The sequence below is a fragment of the Rhamphochromis longiceps genome, linkage group LG11 (genome assembly GCF_057381845.1).
Source record: "Rhamphochromis longiceps isolate RC_006_pf linkage group LG11, R_longiceps_female_GT1.1, whole genome shotgun sequence".
NCBI classification, from domain to species: Eukaryota; Metazoa; Chordata; class Actinopteri; order Cichliformes; family Cichlidae; genus Rhamphochromis; species Rhamphochromis longiceps.
In genome coordinates this window covers 22,169,705-22,188,023 of record NC_140567.1, presented here as the reverse complement: position 1 = coordinate 22,188,023, position 18,319 = coordinate 22,169,705, and the positions used below count along the sequence as shown (strand labels likewise).

At 42.5% G+C, this 18,319-nt stretch overlaps 1 protein-coding gene across 6 annotated transcripts; it reads right to left on the bottom strand.

Moving 5' to 3' along the window:
• Nucleotides 1-5,300: 5,300 nt before the first annotated feature.
• Nucleotides 5,301-18,090, bottom strand: esrp1 (epithelial splicing regulatory protein 1). 6 transcript variants are annotated; one of them, XM_085422896.1, is made up of 16 exons: nt 17,717-18,090; nt 17,157-17,315; nt 16,922-17,038; nt 16,429-16,540; nt 15,426-15,569; nt 15,003-15,057; nt 14,805-14,915; nt 14,525-14,657; nt 14,400-14,442; nt 13,457-13,776; nt 12,567-12,791; nt 12,213-12,465; nt 10,711-10,891; nt 7,417-7,558; nt 6,835-6,957; nt 5,301-5,530 (listed from the first exon to the last, which is right to left on the bottom strand). In XM_085422896.1, the coding sequence occupies exons 1-15, from the start codon at nt 17,846-17,848 to the stop codon at nt 6,856-6,858; spliced, it is 2,229 nt and encodes a 742-aa protein (XP_085279022.1). In that variant the 5' UTR covers nt 17,849-18,090; the 3' UTR covers nt 5,301-5,530; nt 6,835-6,855. The 6 variants fall into 6 exon arrangements, with proteins under 6 accessions (XP_085279022.1, XP_085279018.1, XP_085279020.1 ...); XM_085422892.1 differs by having other exon boundaries at nt 6,868-6,957; XM_085422894.1 differs by having other exon boundaries at nt 6,868-6,957; nt 12,225-12,465.
• Between the last annotated feature and the right edge of the window lie 229 nt (nt 18,091-18,319).

Sequence of the window (18,319 nt, the reverse complement as noted above, 5' to 3'; positions counted from 1 at the left end):
CATTGCACATTTAGCAGTTATAAATCTATATTTGCATAAAGGCGGTTGTTATATTTGCTTAACTGTTATTTTAGAAAGAAGGCTCTTTGTAATAACTGAACTGAACCTGTACAAAAAAGTGAAATGGAAACAAGTGGATTCACTCACATGCATTACAGACGAGCTACAGACTGTATTCCTGGTGCTGCCTGCATGATTAATGTTTCCCTAAACGATTATCGGATTTTGCTTTGGACTTCTGTTTATGTGTGAGTTCATCCTCATTGTCTTCATCGCCGTGTCCGTGCTGATGCCTAAACTGTGTTTCAGACAGCGACTGTTGAAGCTTTGATCTCCATGTAAAAAGCACCCCTGAAATGAAAGTCACTCACTTTCAAATCAGTTTGTTCAAAATGTAAATACTCATTGATATCCTGAGAACAGAGCAGGCGTTGTAAATGCTTACCTCAGTACTGTAATTCCTATATCAGATATCCATTTTTTTACACGCAAAAAAACATCAGCAGCGTCTGTGGTTTTAAAGAAAATCCTGAACAGTGTGAGTTGAAGGTGAAAACTGAATATATCGACACCTCAGTCTCCGTGTGCCCACCAGGAGGCGCCAAAGCTCCTGTGGCAGCAGCCTTGATCTTGTGTTACAGGTGTTCATGAAAAACCTCTCTTGCGTCCCTTTGCTGTGTTTTTAACATGCAGCTCAAAACCAAATCTGGCCTCAGAGGTCAGACCCTTGGAAATATTTAATTACTGCGCAAAAAACAAAAACTTCACTTCAGCCCTTCTTTGTCACAATCCGAGGCAGCACATGATCTGCACCTGTACTGTATGTTGCTGATTGAGTTTTCCTACCTTGGACTGGATCTCAATAAAGGCCACATCATCGGTTTGACAACTCTGCAGCAGCATCTTTGTTTCTTTTCTTCCTTCCTGACATGGGAATGTGGCTCGGCCTCGCCCTGCCTGCCGGTTTGTTAGGTATGTGCCTCTCACCCTCCCTGCGACGGAACAAAAGATGTGTGCTGTGCGGGACTTTAGAGAGGTATCTGCCAGTGCGGTGAGTCAGCCTGTTAATTGTACCTCTGTTTTGTGTTAGATAATTCATCTTCAAGGTGAGATGCAGCACAGCAGAAAGAGGGAGGGAGAGAAGAACTGCTTCGAAGTGAATCTGCTGTAAATGATTCAGTTTTTTAAAAATGGGGGAAGCCTGCGCAGACTTCGGCATTTGGCCCTCCCACTGGTTTTGAAACAACTGCAAAATCGTCCTTCATAATTTCTCAGCTCAACCTGCATTACAAGCTTAAATTCGTTGTGGAATTTGTTTTTCTCACAAAGCTGCACAGTAGCAGAGGAGGGGCGAGCAAACACCGCAGTTATGGTGACCACAACAAATGGGATCTTCTGCTTTTCTGGGAATTGATATTTGAGAAATTAACAGGCACAGGAACAGTTAAAGGAACAGAGGTGTTTCTACCATTTTTTTTAATGGGCTCAGTCTTTTAAGATTGATTAACATTTAAGCATTAATAAAACAATGATTAACGTTTTTTACATTCTAAAAACTGTGTGCCCTCTTGCACATCTATAGATGATAAAATACTCCTACTTCGATTACAGGGCTTGGTTCCCTCACAAACAAGAAGTTTTACACATGAACAGGACAAATCTAACCTTTTAACAGCTGAGCAGCTGAAGGAAGCCAAAAGCTAAAGTGACAGCCACGCCTTTAAAAACCAATATTAAGTGGAGTTTGAATGGTCTCCTGTTAACCACAAAGACAATGTGGTTAAGAAACAAACACCTGAAACTATATAAAACACGTAGACACTTTTGTTCTGTCATTAAACCCTTTGTTAGACTGCATCGGGGAATAAAAGAAGATAAAGACACTAGGCAGCTTGTTACAGTTAACTGTCACTACATACAAAAAGCTGTTCACTCTTTAATTCACTTCAGTTTGTTTCTGTGTTATTTTTAATCTTCATTAACTATGTTGTACATGTATGTGTGTCAGAGGCAAGATTCTGGAAAGTCAGTACAGGTTTTACAATAAAAACAGAACTTTCTAAAAGCAGCTGACTCACAGTGTCGTGGACATCCACAATAGATATTTGTCTATCAAAGCCTCATAAGGCAAGTTTTGATTCAAATGTTTACCAAACTAACAAACACTAAAATAAGGATATTTCCTCTAAATTAGTTTTCGAAGGTCACAAAATCCTTTCAGTTTTAATTTTTCAAAATTCCTAAACTAAAATGTTTTAGATGTTTTGTAGTTAACTATAATAACCTTGCTGCAGGTCACATTGCAAAGACAGAAAATGACATACATGATGTTACATAAAGACAGGCAAAAATAGAAAGCCGACTCCTTCACTTAATGTACTTAATGTACTTAAAAGAGTGGGTAGACAGTCGAATATGACTCTATATACTAAACCTCCACAGACCTTCTTTACTTCCCTCGTTAGCGATATCTTAATAGACCTGGAGCACTGCAGGTAGACTGTCCATCATATTGCACCATGCAAAGTGACTGCATGCTCATTTTCTGATACCAAGCTTCTGAAACTCTCTGGGCTGGCCTATATACATTTTTTGCTGAACTTCCAGCCATTCGTTGTGAATGTATGAGCCTTACATGAAAGTCTATGGCTTCTCAAATGAGTTAAAGAACATGCTGCCTCAGGAGCTTAACTGTATCAACTGCAAGCAGACAATGTGCATTGTAGTGGATTTAGAATCCATATTTTGCCACTGCATTTCTGTGTGCACCAACTGCATGTTTTACTCCAGGCTGTAACTCTGCAGACCACTGCAAATCTTCTCTGTCAGTCATGCTGCGTCTAAACTATCAGCGTTTTGAAAATGTAAAAAACTCTCCATTATAATAATAATAATACGTTTTTTTCTTTGTGTCATTGCTTCATCAACCTGACTTTTCAACTTCACTGAAAGAAGATGTCCAGTTGTGTGTCTGCTATTTGAAAAAAGATAGCGATAGCATCCAGATCACATGGACAGTGTTGTGCCAATAAGTGATTTCAGGTATTTGCTGAAAAAATGATTGCCTGTGTTTAAACTGGCCTATAATCTATAAAACATATGTCAAACATACCTTATAAATGATATTAAGTGCTACCTTCTAGACCTGCCCCTGCACAGGTAGTTTATACCTATTATACACTTTTAAATAAACACTTTTATTAACACTAGCTCTGTGAAAATGGCTCCAAAAACATTTCATACTGAGTGACATGGGTTTCTTTGGGTTTTGGGGACTTCATCCACATAAGTAAATGTTGCAAGGACAGGATATAAGTGTGGAACATGAAAAAGATTAAAGATCATCTCCTGCTAAATGTTAAATAACTAAAATAATCCTCTTGTTATTAAAAAAAAAACCCTTCCCTTTTCCTGATAGTTGTCTGTCCCTGACAAACCCTGGATTATTTTCTTAATAAAAGATTTGATTTAATCTACTCTGATTCTTTAAATCTAAGACGTGCTCAGTTCAATCAATAAATTAAAAATTCCCTAAATGAGCTGCACTTATCTGCACTTTTTTCATACCAGTGTAACTTCACTGGATTTCTCCACAACATCTTACAGACAATACATTTATTTTCCAGACGTCAAAAAGGTGAGAAAAACTTTGTCACATGGATAAAAATAAATAAATTCTTCCTGCTGGTTTGGACAGTGTGTGTGTGTGTGTGTGTGTGAGTGTGTGTGTGTGTTTTGTGAGTGGGAGACTAAGTGTTTTTAAAAGAGATTATTTGGGTGGGGTGCAGAAGATTGTATTACACAATGTAACTCTGCCCTGAGGGGGTCTGACATGGTTTTGTCTGCTTTCCTTCTCTCTTCCCACTTCCTGATCTATTTTCTGCTCTTTTCCACGCAGTAAAAAGAGAGGCCATCCTCTCACATAATGTGTTCAGTGTGTCTAGATGACAATAGCTTCTTTGCTATAGCATGTGTATGCGGGCACCGCAGAGGTAATCGCTGAGGACAGTGAGAGGGAGTTCCCACAGTTTCGCCCTGAGCCACGTTGTGTCACGAGACAAGCTCCACCTGCATATTTGCACTCCTGCACTTTAAAAACCCTCATGAGACACAAACAGGCATACTACACGGCAAAGTGAAATGATCAGAAGGTAAACAGTGAAATCAAACAGCTGGAGGATGACAAACTTGACATGTTAAGTTTATTGTTTGTTTGTTTTTTTCTTTTTCAGCATGCCTGCAGTAGGGCGTCCTGAGGAGGATTAAATCCTGCTGTGGCACATGCGTACAGAAACATGAAGCCCAAACATCAACTTTATGCTGAGCATAAACGGCATTTAAATTCACATGAAACATATCCGACACGTCCTTCATTTCCTTTCCTTTTCGCCTTTCCTAAAAATCTACAGGTTCAAAAGAAGTACGGTGATTAGATTTCTTAGAGCAACCTGTTTGTTCAAAAACGTTCTCCAATAACAGCGTAGACGGTGGAAAGAAGACAAGGAAAGTGTGATGGACTGCTAAAAATATGTCACAGAAGTGGTCATAAACCGGCTCTGGCTTTACTCTTTGCACAGTAAGCTGAGAGCTTGTGATCTGAGCCCTCTTGAAGAATGCAAATTTGTAGTTAAATTACTGAGAAGTGGGACTGTCTTCTTTTCAGCTGAATCCAAATACACAACAAGGCAACTTTGGCGTGGCGCAGCATGGAAACATACCCTTGTCAGACACATAAAGGAGGGGGCTAATGAAGTGTGAGATGTCACAGTTTTTGTAAATTGAGGCCTCATAACAAGGTCCAGGCTATCAGACAAACTCACAGTGTAACATATAGGATATCATTCAAACATACTGCTATTATTTTCATTAGTAGTCTTATTGATTAGCAGTGCATTGATATTTGGCATTATGTAAACATCTTAAAGTTTCACTACTAACTTCTTCATGCACTAAAGCTTCCAATACAATCACTGTGTACTGTATCAAATGTATATAAACACATACAATGTACTGCATTAACAGATTATGTAATAAAACATCTCAACACAGCCATGCGTAATACTCATTCTCATCTCTTTCACACTCACACACTTTCACTCTTCACAGAAAAGCTTAAACGTTTAGCTCAATTGCTACTAAGTCACTCCTCTCTAGTTTGGCTAACAAATATGTACCGTAATGATTACAATAGAACAGGTTAAAAAATCTCTATAAAGCTTTTAAAATACACAATGTGCAATATAAGATGAGAATGCTATTGTTGGCTAAGGCCACAGAGAATTTGGTATAAAATACATTAATTTCTGTTGCTAAAGATATAAATAACACATCTAAAAGGCTATTTAAAAAAAAATCTAACAAGTCTTTGACATATACCAAATTATCACATGTGACCCTAGAGCAGGGTCAAATCCAAATACTGCCCCCCTGGCTTGGTCATGAGAGCAGGTAGTGACATAAGAGGAGCCTCACTTGAGCTGCACTGACCAATCAGACTGCTGCTCAGGAGGGAAACAGACTCTGCAGGATTCTGCGGAGAGAAGAAGAACAAGGGTGAGGAAAGAGTTTTAGCCCCCAACAACAACAAAAAAAAGCACCTGCACCAGACATTACCCATCACCTTCTCAATCACCTAAAGCTGTTATTACCCATCTATTACACTACCACATTGCGACAGCACCATCTGACCGTTGACTAAGCCCCGCCCCCTTAGGTATTATTGCAATTGTTCTGTAAAGTAATTTTACTCTTCAGCAGGCCAGTTTCGCAGCAGACATTTTGGCGTGAAGCAGCAGGTAATCACAAATGTCTGAGAAAGGACGTTAATAAATATATCTATAAGATTACAGTTAACCTGGTTCTGCCAGAAGATTCTTCCTGCAAAAAGGGAGTTTCTCCTTCTCACTGTTGCCAAGCGCTTGCCCTTAGGTGTGTTGTTGCAGTTCCCTTCTGTTATTGTAGGGTCTTTACCGTTTCAATTTTATTCGTTTCTGTGTTCTTTTTAGTGTTTCTAATTATCATTTGTCAGGTGGAAAATTCTAGAAGCTCAGAACAAGCGTTACAATAAAAACACATGACTCACAGCCAAGTGGATATGGCAGTCTCACTAAACATCTGTGTCATTACCTCCTCAGGATTAATGCATTCAAAAAGAAATTGAGCATAAAGTACAAAATGCTATTTTAGTTAGTTTTAGGGGGAGTTTTGAGAGGGGGGGAGGTAAGTTGTTTTTTTTTTTAATTTAGGTTAACTATATACATTTTCATACCTAGTTTTATGTACCTATAATATCCTTGTATTGATGTATGAAACATTAAAAAAAATGTATCTTTAATACTGCAATGTAACAGTAAAAATGAGGACTTATTACTGGTTATCTGGGTAAGAGAACAATTCAAACTTTAAAGCAGCTACTTTCACTTTCACAATATTTTTATGTTGTTCTGTGATGAAAATGTCACCACTGAGGAGTTTCTTGCGCCCGCTATTTGACTTTCACGCTGTCTCGACATGCAGAAAAAGGACCATGCCTGTACAGTCAAAGGGGAGAGGGTTCAGTGGACGGTCAGTCGGCTATGTGGTGCTCAGTGTTTTCATTAAAGGCTTCACGAGCGGACAGAAAAAAGGTTAAACAAACGCCATGTGAAAACCCATGAAATACCTAAAAACCAAGAGATTTCCTCCAATTATTTAACCTAGTCAAAAGGAAATACCTGAAAATTCCCCATTAATGTGGAAAATGGTGCCCTGTAAGCCCTGGTGACCAGTAAAACCACAGCTACAACACCTTCTCTAAATTAAATCCCCCTGACTGATCCCTCAGCCAATCCTTACCTGCCACCTGCCTCAGACACCTTAAATACACACCCATTCTTTGGGCTGCGTAAGCAATGTCCTGGTCGGGTCATGAGTGTGCACGGGCCCGTGGGCGTGCATGAAAGCATCCTCGGGAGCATACTGTGGCATGAGGAAGGGGGAGGAATGATAGAGATGGGGGCTGAGACACATGTAGCCATAGACACTAATCTAAAGGCCTTTAAAATACAGAAAACAAAACCCAGTCTGTCTCAATATATTGCTTAAAGTAGTCCTTATCATGTCATAATTTATCTTCAGATTCTTCGTACTCTTTCAGGTTTAAATAAGATCTGAGATTCTCCAGTTCAAGTTGAAGCAAGCAGCAATCCGTGTGTAACAGAACAGGGAGAGGAGACAGGATAAACTAGTTTGATAGCCTCTGGGCAAACACAGTGGATGCCTGACAATACACACCCATAATACGAGGAGATTTGAATACAACACTTTGGATCCTACAGTGAGGTATGAGAGCTCTGAAGGCACAGAAAATCTCCATTATAGGAACTTCATTAATAAAATGCTAAGTGCACGGTGCATTTGAAGGACGCCACCTCTTACCTGGTAACCCTGCACTGCATTTATGAGCTCTTTGACTCCGTTGCTGTTGTAGGTCAGACCGGGCATACGCACCAGGCCTCCCGGCGAGGCAATGGAGGAGGGGGAGGGGAAGAAACCTAAGGTGTTAGGTGAGCCAGGTGGACTGGAAAAGAAAAAAAAAAGGAAAACAACAAGAAGGGAAAAAGGACAGAGACTGTTATCCTAAGTACAAAACCAGCATAAACATGTATCTTCTCAGAAAACACAACGTATGCAGCAGGATTCAGGAAAAACAAGACTGGGAGTAACTCTGGGTGTTGTCTTTGAGTGAGCTGCTCTCTCAGTCTCTGATGGCTCACCAAAGAGAACCAGAGGTCAATGCTTGTTTACCAAGTACTTTGATAACGCAGACTTCAGTCATTAACTACCCTTGCCCCAGCCTTTCTCCTTGGCAGTATATAATTCAACCAAGTACAAAATGCTCGACCTCTTTTCTTTTTTCTTTTTTTTTAAATGGGAAAAAACCTTTATAGTTATTGCAAGTTTTAGGTGTTTTTAATCACTCACTAATGTACACAACATGTTTCAGTGAAAGTAAAACTATTTTGATTTTGATTGATGCTATGCAGGCGGTTCAAAGAAGAAGATGACTAAGAATGAAGAAGATCAAGCGTGGATAGCAGTTCCACATTTCTTATGCACATCCTGAACTTTTGCAGGGCTTTATGAGAGAAATATAAATATATGAATCACTCAAGCCCAACACTCAGTCTTTAACCTGCCGGCCTTGCAGTACAAAGTGTGCATATCTTTATGAATAAAGCAAGTAAATAAGTGTCCAGCAGCTCTACACAGGCAGCTCCCTAAACCAAATGGACTATTTCCATTCAGAGGGGTATGCCAGGACTGGGGAATCCACCTCTTATGTGCTACATGTGAGAAATGGAAGCTCTGCCTGGATCTGAGAGTTTGTCTGAGAGCAACTTCACCCACCAGTAAACAACCCACAAGTAAACACCACCCGGCAGCCTCGGCTTAGCGTCGGTTGGCTCGTAAATTTCTTTATAGAAATTCAGGAGTGGTTGATTTAATGTGAGAAAGGAAGATTACTTAATGGGAGAAACAACAGTAAGCTCTCACAAAGCATCAAGGATATTTCAGGTAAATGTGTACATACAGTGGGGCAAAAAAGTATTTAGTCAGCCACCGATTGTGCAAGTTCCCCCACCTAAAATGATGACAGAGGTCAGTAATTTGCACCAGAGGTACACTTCAACTGTGAGAGACAGAATGTGAAAAAAAAAAAAATCCATGAATCCACATGGTAGGATTTGTAAAGAATTTATTTGTAAATCAGGGTGGAAAATAAGTATTTGGTCAATAACAAAAATACAACTCAATACTTTGTAACATAACCTTTGTTGGCAATAACAGAGGTCAAACGCTTACTATAGGTCTTTACCAGGTTTGCACACACAGTAGCTGGTATTTTGGCCCACTCCTCCATGCAGATCTTCTTGAGAGCAGTGATGTTTTGGGGCTGTCGCCGAGCAACACGGACTTTCAACTCCCGCCACAGATTTTCTATGGGGTTGAGGTCTGGAGACTGGCTAGGCCACTCCAGGACTTTCAAATGCTTCTTACGGAGCCACTCCTTTGTTGCCCGGGCGGTGTGTTTTGGATCATTGTCATGTTGGAAGACCCAGCCTCGTTTCATCTTCAAAGTTCTCACTGATGGAAGGAGGTTTTGGCTCAAAATCTCACGATACATGGCCCCATTCATTCTGTCCTTAACACGGATCAGTCGTCCTGTCCCCTTGGCAGAAAAACAGCCCCATAGCATGATGTTTCCACCCCCATGCTTCACAGTAGGTATGGTGTTCTTGGGATGCAACTCAGTATTCTTCTTCCTCCAAACACGACGAGTTGAGTTTATACCAAAAAGTTCTACTTTGGTTTCATCTGACCACATGACATTCTCCCAATCCTCTGCTGTATCATCCATGTGCTCTCTGGCAAACTTCAGACGGGCCTGGACATGCACTGGCTTCAGCAGCGGAACACGTCTGGCACTGCGGGATTTGATTCCCTGCCGTTGTAGTGTGTTACTGATGGTGACCTTTGTTACTTTGGTCCCAGCTCTCTGCAGGTCATTCACCAGGTCCCCCCGTGTGGTTCTGGGATCTTTGCTCACCGTTCTCATGATCATTTTGACCCCACGGGATGAGATCTTGCGTGGAGCCCCAGATCGAGGGAGATTATCAGTGGTCTTGTATGTCTTCCATTTTCTGATGATTGCTCCCACAGTTGATTTTTTCACACCAAGCTGCTTGCCTATTGTAGATTCACTCTTCCCAGTCTGGTGCAGGTCTACAATACTTTTCCTGGTGTCCTTCAAAAGCTCTTTGGTCTTGGCCATGGCGGAGTTTGGAGTCTGACTGTTTGAGGCTGTGGACAGGTGTCTTTTATACAGATGATGAGTTCAAACAGGTGCCATTCATACAGGTAACGAGTGGGGGACAGAAAAGCTTCTTACAGAAGACGTTACAGGTCTGTGAGAGCCAGAGATTTTCCTTGTTTGAGGTGACCAAATACTTATTTTCCACCCTGATTTACGAATAAATTCTTTACAAATCCTACCATGTGAATTCATGGATTTTTTTTTTCACATTCTGTCTCTCACAGTTGAAGTGTACCTCTGGTGCAAATTACTGACCTCTGTCATCATTTTAGGTGGGGGAACTTGCACAATCGGTGGCTGACTAAATACTTTTTTGCCCCACTGTATTTACAGATTTTCAGCTGGAACAAGGTGAATTTCTTTTTGAGTTCACAAGATTTTCAGAAAGCTTGACCTCTGTCAAGGTCACTGAGATTTGAACTCATCTGAGATTTTTAGTAGATATTACTATGGTAACAATTTGAAGCTCCTATGTCGCTTTGTTCTCGAGTTATAGCATTCACAAACTTAGGTGTCCAGGCTGCCCGCCCGCCTGGCAGGATGCCGACAATAGCCCCTCAGGCTTTGAAGGCTGAGAGGTAAAAACTGTGAGAATTCCTGCACACTGTTAAAACAATAACTTTCTGTGACCTTTATGCGAACTAATCAGACAAATCAAAACTTTTCAAACAGATAAAATCAAATAATTTCGGCAATGAAGAGAGTTTTCCCTTTGGACCTTCCACTAACAGACCTCTCACCTATTCACCAATGCAAATATTTAATATTTAAACATTTTTGAAAATATTTTCACAAGCTGAGCCATTTAATCTCTGATTCAATAAATCCCTTCATCTGTAAATACCATTGTTTACCTGGGGTAGTAGGCTGCGTAGTTCATGTATAGCTGAGCTGAGGCGGGGTAGTAGGCATGTCCTGGTGGTAGGGGGCGAGGAGCCAGGACCACCTGCCCAATGGGAGGGTAGAGAGCAGCAGCAGCCTCTGGAGGCAGGACAGGTGGAGCAGGTGTGAAGGAATAAGATGGTGGCGATAAACCTGGCGAGGAGGAGAGGTAAAAGATTTTTAACCAGACGAACAGAGACACGCGTGAACAGAGACATGGTGGAGAAGTCTGCAAGGTCATTGTTTGTTTTTTGGAGAGGTGCTCATGCAAATCTACAAACAATGACCCTCCACAACATCACTCAGCACCTGACACACTTTGAATGTATGCACGTGGCAAACAATGAAAGCGTCAGCGTATTGTACACTACACTGGACCACCGATGGGCCTGTAACCTGTATGTTTCATTATTTCAGTATTTTATTATCACCTCTGTGTAATTTCGGAGCAGGTAAGATGCTTTTAATTCACTCGACAGTTGTCAGTGTTTAGCAGCATCTGGTTTATACTTTCTCATATGCATTCATGCATAAAGCCTTCCAAGTATTAAATATTAGCAAAACGAGAGCCACAGCGCTGTCAGAGAACAGAGACACTGTCTAAATGCAGGGGACAGTGCCGCCTGAGCACTTTATCCTCCTTGCATGGTGATTCTGGCTGTTCCTGCAGTCTGTGTGTGCATTTTCAACATTTAATTTCATCTCATCATGGACCTTTTTAAAACCCGCATGTCTAGCCTTGAATCCCTGTGTTGTGTCCCTTTCACTAATGTGAACTATTTCATATTAAACAGCTCATAACCATTAGACGTGTTATAATCCTCTCTTTTTGAAAACTAAGAGTCCACATTTAAGTCGAAGGACTACACACACAGAGATCAATCCACCATCTACGCACCAGCGTTCAGATATGCCCACAGCCTTTACACAGCTCCTGAAGCACAGGAGATGCACACACCAGAGGTGTGCCAGGCCATTGAGGCCTAATCCCACAACCACCTCTACTCATCTGATAAGATTAGAGAGATGTAAGCCATTTTTGATGTTTTATGAAGATAGCTGGAATCAAACTGTCTTGCTTACACTTTCCCAACCCTTTCAGATTTTTATGAAATACTTCAGCAGTGTAAGAGAGTGGAATTTATGAGATCGACAAACATGCCACTAAAAACAAACTACAGTATTTTCATCTAAATGTGTGAACACAGGCAACAACTGAAAAAAGGATGGTTACCCCATTAGGTTTATTAGGTCATGCAGATGGGTAATTTAATCACACTAAATTACAAAGAGGTGACACACTCACATACACCAACACAAACTCTCAGACACACAGTTTTCGATCCTCCTGGTTAGACCAGATTTCCTCATCTTCCCACAGTTTGAGATTGGAGAAAAACCCAGCAACCCTGCACAAGGCAGGAGCCCACCTACCCTGCAGTCCCGAAGCAACCCAGCTCCCAGCAGCACTTACGTCTTGACTTACATGGCGGCGGGCTGAGCCCTGTCCCACTCCTGCTCCGGGTGTGTGTGTGTGTATGCGTGTGCGAGAGCGAGCCTCCCATCAGCACGAGGCCCATCTCCTCTGCGCTGCAGGGAAACACCTCCACGTAGCGGCTGTTTGCCCCACGCTGGCTGGACATCACATGCTTGTGAAGCCGCTGCGAAGCTTGGAGCGCTCGCTCAGCTGATGTCATCTGGATGAAGCAGTCACCTGACGGACGACCCTGAAAGCGGAGACGAATCAGAGATTACTCCGCAACACCTGTAAATTTGTGCTAGAAAGCATGTGAGTCAATGGGTGTGTCAGTGTGGGTGCTGCATGTACCTGCTGGTTGAGGACCATGTGCACTCCATGCGGTCTGATATCCTGTGTAAACTCGCCCAGGAAGGTGAGGATGTCCTCTATGCTCGCCGTGTACGGCAGCCCTCTCAGCCGCAGGCAGTCTCTCACTCCACCAGGAGGGGGCAGAAGAGACACCGTGGGCAGCACAGGCATCAGAGGGGCAGGGGCCACGGAGATCAGAGGGGTTGAGGAGTACCTGTTTAGCACCTAAGACACAGTTTCAAATTACATACCCTGCCTAAAGCAAAAACCTACCGAGTACGCAGTGAAGTTTTAGGAAACCCTTTCTCCTCTAGTACTGACAGGTAAAAGTCACTAACTATAACTCAAAAGCAAACATCTCAAGCAGAACAAAGCCAAGTCCAAGCTGTGTTTAAATATGACGCAACGTCAGACAGGAGCTGGCGTGGTGCCAACAGGACACCAGCGTGTTTGCATTTCTGGAGAGGACCAATAAACCTCGCAAGTGTCTCACACACACACACACACACACACCACGAAAGGCCTCTGCATAGATATGTAGGTGGACTGTCTGCTTATCAGTCCAGAAAGATAAGAAAATGAATGCCAAAGAGACACAAAGAGCGAAAGAAAGTTCAAAAGAGAAAGGAGCAGCTAGAATAACCGTTTGTAGGGAAACATGCACACACAGTCCACCTTGTTTTACTGGTCCCCACCCATGAGCTTCTCTCCTATAATGCCTACAACTGCCTGAGAAGATAAGAAACACACCCTCACGTTGTCACTCTTTGCTGCTGTGGCCAAATAAACAAACAGTTTTTCTCCTCTAAAACCTACAAGTGAGCACACAATCAAGCACATTTCACTCAACCGCACACCGTAAAACAAAGCGAAGAAACACCCCGGCGTACCTGCTGCACCTCTGCTGCCGTACTCTTAAAAAGCTCGATATATCTTTTCCCCAGGATTTCCTTGTGTTTCCTCAAGGCGCACTGAGCATGTTCTTCACAGGCAAACAAAACAAACGCGTCGCCGGTGGGACGTCCATCTGGGTAGCGAACAAACAGGATGCCGTCCTTTCCCCCGCTGACGGGACACGTCTCTTTAAGTTCATCCTCTGGCGAGAAGAAGGCGAGCACCTGCTCGTGCGTGGCGGTGAAAGGGAGGCCTCGCATCCTCATTATGATCTGGTCCTCGCGGGACAGGAACATTGCTACCTCATGAGACGTACCTGACACAGAGAGAATGACACGGGCAAGCCCGTTCAACTAGTGTTAGTTGGCCTCCTTCTTCTTCTGCAATTGATAAGAGTGATGCTAAATCTGACTTTTCAAGCCTCTGTGATTTTGAGTAATCGTCTAAATCTCTCATCTGTATGACGATAAACTTTAGCTTTATGTAATGAGGTCACTTCTGGTTTCTGGGAGGCGTTCATCATGTGAGTAAAATTATTAATATTCAGGTCAAATGACTCAGTGATGAGCTGTGCCTTGTTGACAAACTTATTGCCCTTCATAAAAGGCTGTGTTGCCATTAAATGGTATCACTGAGTCATAACCAACAGCTTTTTGTGCTAATAATAATTTTTCTTTTAAGATTACAAGTGGCATGAAGGAAAAATCCCAATGGACCTGGAGACATTTACAAAGGTCCTGAAACATTTTCAACTCCTAAAAATCATTATTACTAAATACATGAATTCAAGCTCATATAAGAAGTTGCTGAAGTATTAATAAAATAGCACCATAGAAGATCTCAAAGACTTCAAAAGTCCTCTTTTTCAACTCAGTTTCACTATATACACACATAAACCAGGCGGCTGCACTTAAGCTAACAGATATATGAACTTCCCACCTCCTGCTATCTTCAGGAAGTCATCTCCTGTCGCTTTATAAACCTGCCGATAGAGGGGAACGATGTTTAGTGATGGGACAATAATTTGGTGATGTGGCTGATTCTACTGTGTCCAGACGCCTTACCTCAATATATCTATTCCCCATGTGGTGTTTGTGTCTCTGCAACGCCAGCTCTCTGTGTTCCTCGCTCACAAAGCGAACCAGAGCTTCTCCATTCCTCCTCCCTTGAGCATTCAGGCACAATGCAACCCCTCCTCTAAAGAGAAGAGCACAGCATATGAAGGGGGTTATAAAGCCTCTCTGAAAACCTCTGTCAGCAGCAGCTTTCTGGGTGTCATCAGTGATTTAAAAAAGATGATAAACAGTGTAAAAATGTGCGCCTTTAAAGATGTCAGCAACGTACTTGGCGATGTTGAGGCCTCTGAAAAATCGAGCGATATCCTGGTCAGAAGACTGCCACGGCAATCCTCTGGCTCGGATCACCGTGTTGTCGCACACTTTCTCCATTTTACTGCTGCACACACACACACACACACAGGTATTATTACAGTGGATTATCAGGGAACAAAAATAACGTGTATCTTTAATAAATGTTACTCACCAAGTGCCGCTCTCGAACTTCTCACTAACTCTCTCGGGGTTCGAAAACGTGTGGCCTGCAACAGCAAAGTGACAGAGTCACCATGATAACACACAAAGTAATCAAGCTGAGACCGTTTTTAAAAGGCAAAGCAAATGGTTAAAGTCTAAATCAGGTAAGACCTTACATTTCTTTCCTTTCTTAATTACCGGTTTGTTAAGTGGCACGCTCAAAAGTACTACTATGAATCTTGGATCATCCATTTTTGGGGGGGAAAATGATTAAAGGAAATTTCAGTTATCCTTAAAAGAGGTCCTAATTGATTTTCTAGTTTAGTTCACAGCAGGGTTTTACTTAAAGTAACACAGTTTTGGAACTCATTAGTAGTAAATCGATTTACTGATGTGTTTGCTAACATTACTCGGTAATGTACGTGGTACTTACAAAATGGCTCGGATAGCAGTGCCAGGACAACGCTGGACATAACCTGAAGCTGCTGTGTGGCTACTTCTGCAGGCAAAGGGACCGATGGATCCGGTGTGGCAGAGGGGTCCCACATGGTGGGCACATCAACAGGTATACTAAGAGCTGAGGAGGAGGTGGTTAAGGAGCACAAGCAAGAGAGCGACAGTGTTATTAATCATGAATGCATCGTGGTCCAGCAGGATTGGACGTTTGATTTCTTCTTTTTTTCCTCTCTCTCATTTCCTAAGTCCATTTTCAATTTAGTTGGAGTTGTATGCTTTGGGTGGAGCCCACTCTCTCAGCTTTCTTCTACACCTTCTCTGAATCAACCTGGAGTATTAAAAGGCAGGATATCCGCAAGATCGCTACACTGATCATCATGGCCGTAACCAGGCCCTCTTTGGTAACTGAGTTCCATTTAACCAGGAGGTTCATCTGCATTTAGAGTTGCCAGCCCTCTGTCCTATTCAAAAGAAGATCCGGTTGTATATGAGCGGAGTCATTCGCCTGCTCCCAAATAATTTCTGTTGCTGGTTTAATACATTTTTTAAAACTAGGTCTGATCTGTTTTTTCCCAAATCATGACAGAATAGACAGGTGTGTGAAAAAATGAAAAAAGTGAAAACAGAACAGCAATACACTCACGTGTTTTTCTTCCTATACCTGTGTGTGCGTGTGTGTGTGTGTGTATGGGGTTGGTCCTGTTGGGTAAACACACACTCTTTCACTAAGGGCTTAGTAAGGTGCTGCCACTCTTTCCTTATTTGCATTTCAAAACCTTTATCCCTACAGCCAACTGCTTAATGCGTGTGTTGTGGATTTTTGAGGGTAATGCAATGCACAGTATGAGAAAGAACCAATCAATCGGATCAAATCAATCGAGCAAAAAAAACAAATGTCTGGAAATCCATGACTTAGACGGCGTAAACAGGCAACAGGACATGAAATGTTAATCTAAACAGGTGACGTGTTAAAAGGATACACTCTGCCATGGTGTGGACATTCAGAGCTTTGAGGTCAGGAGCGGGGAAGTGCTTCTTGAACTCCTTCCGAAGGTCAAAGAAAGAGTAGAAACAGTCTGGGACCAGGATGTTCTGGAGAGGAATACAGTGTGAGTGAAAGGCCCATCAGCAGCTTCTGTTTTTATTGCTGTGAAACTCATGTTTGCACAGGCCACAAGAGCATGCACTGCCTACTTCTTGTATCATTAACACACAGTTTGAAGGCACTCAGGAGAAATTTCATGAGCATCATGTGTGCCTGTCTTTTATGTGCACGAGTGTGCGGTATACGCATGGGCGTGTGTCACCGCAGTGGCTTCTCCTGTAGATCAGCTTTCAGTGTTAACATTAAAGTTCAGCGAGCAGTGCGGTGCTGACACAACACAGCCCTCTGAGAGCGTCGAAGGCTCCCGCAGCAGTGAGTGAGTGAAACATCCGCCCTGGCTGCTAGGCGTGTTCCCCCGCCCCGCTCACCTTGCTCGCGGCCTCGGGGTGAATCACTTGGCGGATGTGGAGCTGCCCGTCTGTACACAAACACACCGACGTGCCTGCGCCCGCGCTGTTCACCTCATTTGTCAGTTGCAGATGAAACTGTAAAAACATTTAGAGGTATGGACTTTAATACAGCTGCTTTAACCAGTGCTGTAACTGTAATTAATAATCTATAAATGGCCTATTAATGGCTTTCTGGCTACTTTGAAGACATTACCATGTTTAAAGCTTTATCAACGCTCGGTGCTTTGTACACACAGTCTGCTCCAGATCCATTCTCCTGTTCCACGCTCTCCTCCACCACATCCTCCTCCTCTTTTTCTTCTGTCAAGTCTGAGAGGTCAGGCTTTATGAGGAGCTCATTCACCTTGCCCAACTGGTTCAGAGAGGAAAAAAACAAGTCAGCCTTGAAACAGCCAGCCTAGCTAGAAACTCAGAGGCTTTGGAACAATATAATAAAACCAGCGTGAAATATGTGTGTTTGCTACATAGATATTATCACAGTGGAAAGCAGCAAAGGAGCAATTTAAACGTCTTACACATAAGGCAGAAGGTTTTTTGTAATTAAAGCGAACAATGATTTCTGAACAGGTGCGTGTAAGGAGGAATCCCACAAAAATCCCCCTGGCACACTTTTTTTTTCCTTATTAATATTGGTCTGACATCATGTATCGCTGTTTGCAGTCCACCTGTCCACTCCTTTGAACACCACATTTCCTGCTTTGGAGTCACGATGATTAGCAAGTAAGAACAAGCAGCCTACAAGTGAGTTTTTACCTTTTTGTTCTTTACATCCACGAGCTGCCAAACCAACTGCACGAGCTCCTTCTCGTCAGACCCCAGGAGATCTCCGCTCGCGCCAGATGTGGCGGTGAAAACCACCACCAGGTAGTCTACCTGCGCCGTCATCTGAATTTTTAAAAAAAGAACCGCAAACACACAGAAAACTAATCTAATACTAAACGAGACTAAAAGGGACTGAAGATCAGCGGGATGTGAGACGCGAGCGGGACGCGGGAGGTAGAAACGCCTTTACTCTGACACCTGAGCGCAAAGGTGAGCCCGTAAATCCAAAGTTTTGTCGCCTGTGAGATTTTATGTGAAGCCTCCCGCAGTCACCATCGCGAAGCAATGGCTGAACGCTCACCGCTTTTGTAGGGAAGCTACCTGTGCGACCACGTGACCCCTTTACCTGGCCCGTCCCTCTTTCAAGTGGTTCAAAGTTTAGTACGTGGCAGCTCACGCGGGACAGAAAAGGTAATAAATGGTTATTAGTATAAAACAACAACGAGAAAAAACAAATAATGAATAATAATAATAATAATAACAATAATAATAACAAATTTGAAGTATATACACTTTAGTTACTATGTAGTGAAT